This window comes from Camarhynchus parvulus, unplaced genomic scaffold (assembly GCF_901933205.1).
Source record: "Camarhynchus parvulus unplaced genomic scaffold, STF_HiC, whole genome shotgun sequence".
Taxonomy (NCBI): Eukaryota; Metazoa; Chordata; class Aves; order Passeriformes; family Thraupidae; genus Camarhynchus; species Camarhynchus parvulus.
The window spans coordinates 363,206-373,619 of record NW_022148248.1 but is presented as its reverse complement, the minus strand read 5'-3'; the positions used below and the strand labels follow the sequence as shown (position 1 = coordinate 373,619).

The 10,414-nt window shown below is 54.9% G+C and overlaps 1 protein-coding gene across 1 annotated transcript; it reads left to right on the top strand.

Annotated features, from left to right (window-relative positions):
- Window positions 1–378: 378 nt before the first annotated feature.
- ATP1B2 (ATPase Na+/K+ transporting subunit beta 2) lies at window positions 379–10,040 on the top strand. Its single transcript, XM_030970063.1, is given in 8 exon segments — window positions 379–551; window positions 4,105–4,233; window positions 4,977–5,081; window positions 5,772–5,977; window positions 6,619–6,675; window positions 8,545–8,587; window positions 8,590–8,642; window positions 9,709–10,040. Coding segments are annotated over 8 exon segments (870 nt in total). The 5' UTR covers window positions 379–439; the 3' UTR covers window positions 9,874–10,040.
- The last annotated feature ends 374 nt before the right edge of the window (window positions 10,041–10,414 follow it).

Genomic DNA, 10,414 nt, shown 5'->3' with positions numbered 1-10,414 from the left:
ATTTAACACTCCAAAACTGGGCTTTAACCTGCCTCATTAGCATTACAGGTGTTGCAAATTGGGCTTTAACCCTCCTCATTAGCATAAGGGGCATGGCAAATGAAGCTTTAACACTCCCAAATTGGGCTTTAACCCTCCTCATTAGCATAAGGGGCGCGGCCACACCCCTTTATAACCCGCCTCCAGCAGAAGAGGCGGCACCAAGCCGGCTTTAAAAAAGGGGCGTGGTCAGAAAAATCCATACGGGCGTGGTCAGGCAGCCTTGTGGGCGTGGCCCGGGCGGCCGTGGGCGTGTCCTCCGAGCCCATAAGAGGCGGCGGCGGCGGCGGCCGCGGGGAGTCCGCGGGTTCGAGTCCCGGCGGGAGCGGCGGCAGCGACACCGGGCGGGGGAGGGGGGGGGACACCGGGGGTCCCCGGGGACAGCGGGGGGGCCCCGAGCATGGCGCGGGACAAGGAGAAGCGGAGCTGCGGGCAGGTGGTGGCCGAGTGGCGAGCGTTCCTGTGGGACCCCCGCACGCGGCAGTTCCTGGGCAGGACCGGCTCCAGCTGGGGTGAGTTCGGGGCTTTTTGGGGCTTTTTTTGGGGTTGTTTTTTTTTTTTGGGTGGGGGTGGGTTTGATGGGGTGACGCCCCCTCCCTCCAGTTATTTTTTCCCCGTTTTATTTTTTTTTTTGGGGGGGGATGGTGATGATGGATGAGGGGATTTTTGGGGTTCCCCCCCCCCCAACAGGTCGCTGTTAATTGGGGGGAATTTTGGGGTGTCCTTGGATTCACCCCCCATCTCAATCCCAAAAATGGGAAAGACCCCCCCCCTCAATTCGGGGGGAGGTGGGAGGGGGGCGCATTGCCCCCCCCAAAGTCACCCCCCACCCCCAGTTTGTGCGTTAAATGGGGGGGGGGCTGCTCAGAGCCCCCCCCGGGATGTGCCCAGACCACCCCCCCCCCTCCCCCCACCCCATAGGGGCCCCCCCAAAACTGGGTGAGAATTTGGGGGACCCCCCCTTTAACGCCGCTTTTTGGGGTGGGGGGGGGGCTCCTTGTGAGGAGCGGCGGAATTAACACGAGACCCCCCCCCCAAAAAAAAAAAGATTAAAATTTGGGGTGGGGGTGGGCTGCGTAAAGACCCCCCCCCCTCTTTTTTTAGGGGATGACCCCCCCAAAAATGCTCAGGAGGCGGCGGTGGGGGGGAGGGGAATTTGGGGGTTCAAAAGGACAAATTGGGGGGCCGGGGGCGGGGTGGCTTTTAGTGCCCCCCCATCTGTCGCGCTGTGGCGACAAAAGTAGGTCACGGTCGGGGGTGGGGGATGGGAGCGGCGGGGACCCCCCCCCAAAACGGGGAGGGGGGTGGGGGGCTGAACCAGCTGGACCCCCCCCCCCCCATAGAGGGGAACCCCCAAAATTGGGGTGGGGGGGACGGGGAACCCCCAACCCCCCCAAAATCCCCCCCAAGGTCCAGATGGCTCCGGGGGGATTTAAAACATCGGGGGGGGGGATTGGGGGGGATTGGGGGGGTCGGGGTTGGGTTTGGGGGGGTTTGGGGGATTTTGGGGCAATTTTTGGGGGCTCCGAGTGGAGATTTGGGGGGTTCGGGGCAGATTTTTGGGGTTTTTTTAATGGGATTGGGGCAATTTTGGGGCGTTCGGGGCGATTTTTGAGGGGGGTTCGGCGTTTATGGGGTGAATGAATGCAAATTTGGGGTGTCTGGGGCAGTTTTTTTGGGGTTTTTTTACAGGATTGGGGCAGGTTTGGGGGTATTTAATGTCTATGGAGTAAATTAATGACAATTTGGGGTGTTCAGGGCATTTTTGGGGCGAGTTTGGGGGAGATTCGGCGTTTATGGAATAAATAAATGAAAATTTGAGGGGTTTGGGGCAATTGTCGCGGTTTTTTACAGGATTGGGGCAATTTTTGGGGATGTTTGGGGCAGTTTTTTGGGTTGTTTGACGTTTATGGGGTAAATTAATGAGAATTTGGGGGGTTCAGGGCACTTTTGGGGGGGATCCGACGTTTATGGGGTGAATTAATGAAAATTTGAGGTGCTCGGGGCAGTTTTTGGGCTTTTTAAATGGGATTGGGGCAATTTTGGGGTGTTCGGGGCAGTTTTGGGGGGTATTTAATGTCTATGGGGTAAATTCATGAGAATTTGGGATGTCCATGGCAGTTTTGGGGGCATTTGGGGCAATTTTGGAGTGAGATTTGACGTTTATGGGGTGAATTAATGAAAATTTGAGGTGTTCGGGCAGTTTGGGGTTTTTTTAATGGGATTGGGCAATTTTGGGGTATTTGGGGCAGTTTTGGGGGGTATTTCATGTCTGTGGGGCAAATTCGTGGGAATTTGGGGCATCCAGGGCATTTTTGGGGGGGCATTTGGGGCAGTTTTTGGGGTTATTTTACATTTATGGGGTAAATTAATGAGAATTTCAGCGGTTTGGGGTGGATTTTTGGGGTTTTCAATGGGATCGGGGCAATTTTGGGGGTATTTGGGGCAGTTTTTGGGCGTATTTAATGTTAATGGGGTAAATTAATGAGAATTTGGGGTTTTCAGGGCAGTTTTGGGGTATTTTAATGGGATTGGGGCAATTTTGGGGATATTTGGTTTTTCCAGGGCATTTTTGGGGTGTATTTGGTGCCAACGGGGTAAATTTATGGGGTTTTTGAAGGATTTGGGGCAACATTTGAAGGGTTAAGGGAAATTTTTGGGGCAATTTTGGGGTTCTGGGGCCGCTTTTGGGGGATTTTGATGCCATTGGGGCATTTTTGGAGGGGTTTGGGGCAGTTTTGGGGGGTCCCAAACCCCAAATTTGCCCTCTCAGAGCTGATCCTGCTCTTCCAAAGTGATTTCATTGGGATTTATCCCAAATTTTAGGGGTTTTTCACCCATTTTTAATGGGATTTTTGGGGTTTTTGCCCCCAGGGGGGTTTTTCCTCACGGGGATTTCATTTTTGGGGTCCCTGACCCCCCAATTCACCCCCCCAGGGCTGATCCTGCTCTTCCAAAGTGACTTTTTGGGAATTTGTTCACAATTTGGGGTCTATTTCTCAAATTTTAGGGCTGATTCACCCATTTTGGTTGGGATTTTTGGGGGTTTTCATTCATTTTAATGGGATTTTTTGGGATTTTTCCCCCATTTCATTTGGGATTTTTGGGGTTTTTCACCCATTTTTGATGGGATTTTTTTTTTGTTTTCCCCCCATTTCAGTTGGGATTTTTCATTCATTTTAATGGGATTTTGGGGGTTTTCCCCCCATTTCAGTTGGGATTTTTCATTCATTTTAATGGGATTTTGGGGGTTTTCCCCCCATTTCAGTTGGGATTTTTGGGGGTTTTCCCATTTTTATGGGATTTTTTGGTTTTGTTTCCTCACGTTCATTTTTGGGGCCCTGACCCCCAAATTCACCCCACTATCCTGCTGTTCTACCTGGTGTTTTACTTTGGAATTTACACCAAATTTGGGATTTTCCTCCCATTTCCATTGGGATTTTTTTGGGTTTTTAATTAATTTTAATGGGATTTTTTGGGATTTTTCCTCCATTTCAGTTGGGATTTTTGGGGGTTTTAAATTCATTTTAATGGGATTTTTTGGGATTTTTCCCCCATTTCAGTTGGGATTTTTCCGGGATTTTCATTCATTTTAATGGAATTTTGGGGGTTTTTCACCCATTTCGTTTCAGATTTTTGGGGTTTCTGCTCCCAGGGGGGTTTTTCCTCACGGGGATTTCATTTTTTGGGGTCCCTGATCCCCCAAATTCGCCCCCCAGGGCTGATCCTGCTGTTCTACCTGGTGTTCTACTTTGGAATTTACACCAAATTTGGGATTTTCCCCCCATTTCGGTTGGGATTTTTGGGGTTTTTCACCCATTTTTGATGGGACTTTTTTTTTATTTCCTCCCATTTCAGTTGGGATTTTTCATTCATTTTAATGGGATTTTGGGGGTTCTAAATTAATTTTAATGGGATTTTTTGGGATTTTTCACCCATTTTTGGTGGGATTTTTGGGGTTTTTCACCCATTTCCTTTGGGATTTTTGGGTTTCTGCCCCAGGGGGTTTTTCCTCACGGGGATTTCATTTTTTGGGGTCCCTGACCCCCCGAATTCGCCCCCCAGGGCTGATCCTGCTGTTCTACCTGGTGTTTTACGGGTTCCTGGCCGGGCTCTTCGCCCTCACCATGTGGGTGATGCTGCAGAGCGTCGACCCCCACGTGCCCAAGTACCAGGACCGGCTGCTGACCCCCGGTGAGACCCCCGGGCGGGCAGGGGGGCCCTGGGGGGGCTTGGATTTGGGGTCCTGGGGGAGGGTTGGATTGAGGGGTTTGGGGGGATTTGGGGTCCTGGATCTGGGGTCTTGGGAGAGGTCCTGGGTGGGGGTCCTGGATTGGGGGTCTGGGGGGAATTTGGGGTCCTGGATGGGGGTCCTGGATTTGAGGACCTGGATTTGGGGTCTTGGGGGGATCCTGAATGGGGGTCTGGGGGGCGGGGAATGGGGGGGGATTTGGGGTCCTGAATGGGGGTCGTGGAATGAGGGACACTGGGGGAGTCTGTGGGAGCTCCAGGTGAGACCCCCGGGTGGGCAGGGGGGGTCCTGGGGGGGGTCCGTGGGTGGGGGGGGCTTGGATTTGGGGTCCTGGGGGGGCTTGGATCGAGGGGTCTGGGGGGGTTTGGGGTTCTGGATGAGGAAGGGTTTGGGGGAAATTTGGGACCCCCCGTGTGTTTTCCCCACCATGTCACCCCTCATGGCCGTTGTGTCACCCTCGCTTGTCACCCTGTGTGACCTCCCTGCGGCGCCTCCCCACAGTGTCCCAAATGTTCCCAATGTCCCCAATGTCCCCAATCCCCTCATTGTCCCCTCATTGTCCCCTCATTGTCCCTGATGTCCCCGATGTCCCCAGTCTCTTCAATGTCCCCAGTGTCCCCAGTCCCTTCAATGTTCCCAGTGTCCCCAATCCCCTCATTGTCCCCATTGTCCCCGATGTCCCCAGGGCTGATGATCCGTCCCTGCACCGAGGGTCTCGATGTCACCTTCAACGTGAGCCAGAGCCAGACCTGGCACCAGTACGTGAGAGCCCTGCACCAGTTCCTGGAGCGTGAGTGCACTGGGGGCACTGGGGGGGAATTGGGAGGGACTGGGGGGCACTGGGAGGGACTGGGGGGCACTGGGGGGGACTGGGAGGGACTGGGGGGCACTGGGGGGGACTGGGAGGGACTGGGACGGCCCAACCCCATTATTATAGGGATTATCCTATTTATACTGGGATGGAACAAACCCATACTGGGGCGACCCTAACCCATACTGGAACACAACAATCTCATACTGGAATGACCTAACCCACACTGGAACACAACAAACCCATACTGGGATGACCCAACCCGCACTGGGATGACTCTAACCCATACTGGGATGACCCTAACCCATACTGGAACACAACAAACCCACACTGGGATGACCCAACCCGCACTGGGATGACTCTAACCCATACTGGGATGACCCAACCCACACTGGGATGTCACCAACCCCACACTGGGATGTCACCAACCCCACACTGGGATGACACTAACCCATACTAGGATGACTCTAACCCACACTGGGATGACTCTAACCCACACTGGGATGACCCTAACCCACACTGGGATGACTCTAACCACACTGGGATGACCCTAACCCATACTGGTATGACCCTACCCATAACTGGAACACAACAAACCCACACTGGGATGACCCAACCCACACCGGGACGTCACCAACCCCAGCCCGTGCCGGTCCCTCCCCTCCCCAGCGTACAACGACAGCGTCCAGGCCGCGCGGAACGCGGCGTGCGCGGCCGGGCGCTACAACGAGCAGCCGGACGACGCCGTGCCCAACTACCCCAAGCGCGCCTGTCGCTTCGAGCGCTCCCAGCTCGGGCCCTGCGCCGGCCTCGGCCCCCACGGCGACTACGGCTACGGCAGCGGCCGGCCCTGCGTGCTCGTCAAGGTCAACCGGGTGAGACACGGGGGGCTGGCTATACTGGGAGGGACTGGGATGGACTGGGAGGGAACTGCGGCTACGGCAGCGGCTGGCCCTGCGTGCTTGTCAAGGTCAACTGGGTGAGCTGGGGGACTGGTTATACTGGGAGGGACTGGGAGGGACTGGGAGAGTGGTTATGGGTGGGTATTGGGTCGTGTTGTTGGGGTTAATGGGACTGGGAGGGACTGGGATGGACTGGGAGGGACTGCGGGGGAACTATGGCTACGGCTGGCCCGGCCCTGCGTGCTCGTCAAGGTCAACTGGGTGAGACTCGGGGGACTGGTTATACTGGGATATACTGGGAGGGACTGGGATGGCGTCTGGTGGTGCTTAACCATGAGTTATGATGGACTGGGAGCCACTGGTACAGTGTAACTGGTCCTTACTGGTTTATACGGGTTCATACTGGGCCAGAGCGGTCCATAATAGTCCATAGTGGTTCATATTGGTCTGTACCAGTTTATACTGGTCTATACTGGTTTATACTGGTCCGTCATGGCCCACACTGGTCCACAGTGGTCCATACTGGTTTATACTGGTATGTCATGGCCCATACTGGTCCATACTGGTCCATACTGGTCCATACTGGTCCATACTGGTCCATACTGGTCCCGCAGGTCATCAACTTCTTCCCGGGCAAGAACAAGAGCATCAACATCGTCTGCGCCGCCAAGGTGACGTCACTGTCCCCTCCCGGTGTCACCAAACCCCACCCCGGTGTCCCCCAGGTGTCACCTGGATTGTCCTCAAGTGTCCCAAAGTGTCCCTCTTGTGTCACCTCTGGTGTCCCCAGGTGTCCCCTCATGGCACCTCCAGTGTCCCCAGTGTCACTTCAGGGTGTCCCCACAGTGTCCCTGATGTCCTCTTGGTGTGTCCCCAAAAATGTCCCCAAAATGTCCTCTCAATGTCCCCCTAATGTCCCCAAAATGTCCCAAAAATGTCTCCAATGTCCCCTCAATGTCTCCAATGTCCCCAGTGTCCCCATTGTCCCCTCACTGTCTCTTGTCTCTGCCCAGCGGCCCCGGACCAAGGGTGACCTGGTAAGGGAGGGGTCCCAAAATCGGCTGCTTTCACCCCAAATTCCCTTTAGAATCCCCAAAACTGAAGAGTATCACCTCAAAATTCCTTTAGGAATCCCCAAATCCTTTTAGGACCCCAAAATCCCAGAGTTTAGCCCCAAAATTCCTCTAGGAATCCCAAAATTCACTTAATTCACCCCAAAATGCTTCTAGGAATCCCAAAATCTGCTGCTCTCATCCCAAAATCCCTTTAGAATTCTCAAAACTGGGAAGATTCATCCCCAGCTCCTTCTAGGAATCCCCAAACCTGCTTAATTCACCCCAAAATTCCTCTAGGAATCCCAAAATCTGCTTCTTTCACCCCAAAATCCTTTTAGAATTCCCAGAATTGGGGAGATTCATCCCAAAATCCTTCTAGGAATCCCCAAATTCACTTCTTTGATCCCAAAATTCCTCTAGAAATCCCAAAATCTGCTCGTTCCACTCCAGAATCCCTTTAGGAATGCCAAAATCTGCCGAATTCACCCCAAAATCAGCCCCAAATCCCCTCCCCAGGCTGGTCCTAAATAAATCTGCTTTTTTTTTTTTTTTTACAATCCCAAAATTTGCTGATTTCACCCCAAATCCTGCTGGGTATCCCCAGAGCTTCTGTGTCCCCCAGTGTCCCCCCAAATGTCCCCAGTGTCCCCAAATGTCTCCGATGTCCTCATGTCCCTCCCACTGTCCCCAATGTCCCCCCATTGTCCCCAATGTCGCTCTCACTGTCCCCAGTGTCCCCAATGTCCCCAAATGTCCCCAATGTCCCCCCAGTGTCCCCAATGCCTCCAACATCCCCCCAGTGTCCCCAATGTCCCCAATGTCCCCATGTCCCTCTCACTGTCTCTCTCTCGCTGCCTGCGGGGCCCAGGGACACTCGGCCACCACCGTAAGGGACAGACTGGGATGAACTGGGACAGACTGGGATGAACTGGGACAAATTGGGACAGACTGGGGGACACTTCGGGGGGACAAACTGGGGGGGGTACTGGAACAAACTGGGACAGACTGGGATGCACTGGGATGAACTGGGGGGCACTGGGACAGATGGGGGGGGACACTGGGGAGGGGGAATTTTGGGGGCATAAAAGGGGGGGGGTCCTTGGGGGGTCCTGGGGGTATTTTGGGGGTCCCAGGGAGGTCTGGGGGCATTTTGGGCTTCATGGAAATACTTAGGGGGTCCCAGAAATATTTGGGGGTCCTCGGAATATTTGGGGGGTCCTGGGGCTATTTTGGGTCCCTTTTGGGGGGGTCCCTGGGGTATTTTTTGGGGCGAGGTCAGGAAGATTTTTAAGCTCATTTTCTGGGGTCCTGTGGCTCTTTTAGGGCGTTTTGGAGCGGGAATATGGGGGATTTTTGGGGGGGATATGGGGGATTTTTGGGGGGGATATGGGGGATTTTTGGGGGGATATGGGGGATTTTTGGGGGTCAGAGGGGTGTCCCCCGTCCCCCAGGGGACATTTGGGGACCCCCCCGTGTCCCCCCCAGCGCGAGGAGGACGCCGCCCTGCTGGGCCCCATGCAGCTCTTCCCCCGAACGGCACCATCGACCTCATGTACTTCCCCTACTACGGGAAACGCGTCCACGTGAGCACCCCAAAAACCCCAAAATCCCTTCCAGGCACCCCAAAAACCCCAAAATCCCCCTGGGCACCCCAAAACCCACCCCGGGCACCCCAAAACCCCAAAATCCCCGGGCACCAAACCCCAGGCACCCCAAAAACCCCCCCAGGCACCCCAAAAGACCCCCAAAAACCCCAAAATCCCTTCCGGGCACCCCAAAACCCACCACGGGCACCCCAAAATTCCTTCTGGGCAGCCCAAAAACCCAACCCCCCCCGGGCACCCCAAAACTTGGGATTCCTTTGGGGGGGTGGGGGAGACCCCAAAATCCCACTGGGAGGGGGCTGGGGGGCACCTGGGGTCCCCCAAAGGGGTTTTGGGGGAATTCCTGGAGGTTTTGGGGTTTTTCTTGGAGGTTTGGAGTCACCCCAAAGGGATTTTGGGGATTTGGGGATTTTTTTGAGGTTTGGGATCTCCCCGAGGGGTTTTGGGGGGATTTGCTGGAGATTTGGGATCTCCCCAAGGGGCGTGGGGATCCCCTGGACACCTGAACTCGTGGAAAATGGGATTTTGGGGATCTTCTGGACACCTGAATTCCTGAAAATGAGATTTTTTGGGATCTTCTGGACATCCAAATCATTGGGAATTGGGATTTTGGGATCTTATGGACACCTGCCCCGGGGAACAGGGATTTGGGGATCCTCTGGACACCTGAATCCTTAAAAACCAAGATTTTTAGGATCTTTTGGTCATCCAAATTCCTGGGAATGGGGATTTTGGGGATCCCCTGTACGCCTGTCCCTGGAAATCGGGATTTTTGGGGATCTTTGGACATCCAAATCCCTGAAAATGAGATTTTGGGATCTTCTGGACATGCAAATCTTTGGGAATTGGGATTTTGGGATCTTATGGACACCTCAGTCCTTGGAAAATGAGATTTTTGGGATCTTCTGGACATCCAAATCCCAGAAAATGAGATTTTTGGGATCTTCTGGGCATCCATATTTTTGGGAACGGGGATTTTGGGATCTCACGGACACCTTTCCCCGGGGAACAGGGATTTAGGGATGGCCCCCGGTTCCCCCCGCAGGTGAACTACACGCAGCCCGTGGTGGCCGTGCAGTTCTCCAACGCCACGGCCAACGTGGATCACCACGTGGAGTGTCGCCTCAACGCCGCCGGGCTCCGCACCGACGACGAGCGCGACAAGTTCGCCGGGCGCGTGGCCTTCCGCCTGCGCATCAACCGCGACTGAGCCCGCCCGCAGCGCCCCGTAGCCCCCCGGCCCCCCGCCCGCCCCCGGCCGGAGTCAATCGCCCGCCCGCCCCGTCGGGATGCTCCTAATCTGAGGATAATAAATGTACATAGATATTTTTTATATGAGAGATCGATTAAACGGTGCAGTAGGGCCCTGGCTCGTCCTCCCCTCCCGCCTCCAGCGTGGCGCAAAATGGTCGTGGTTTGTGCTCGGGGTTTTTGCGGGGGGCTTTGGGGGGTTTTGGGGGGGTTTGGAAGGGGATTGGTGATGTTGGGGGAGGGCAAGATGGCCACCTGCCAAGATGGCTGCCGTGGGCGTGGTGATAAGGACCAAGATGGCGGCCTCTCAAGATGGCCGCCTGTCAAAATGGCTGCCTGTCAAGATGGCCGCCATAGGTAAGGGGATAAGGACCAAGATGGCCGCCAATCAAGATGGCCACCTACCAAGATGGCCGCCTACCAAGATGGCTGCCATGGGTGTTGGTATAAGGACCAAGATGGCCGCCTCTCAAGATGGCCGCCTACCAAGATGGCCACCT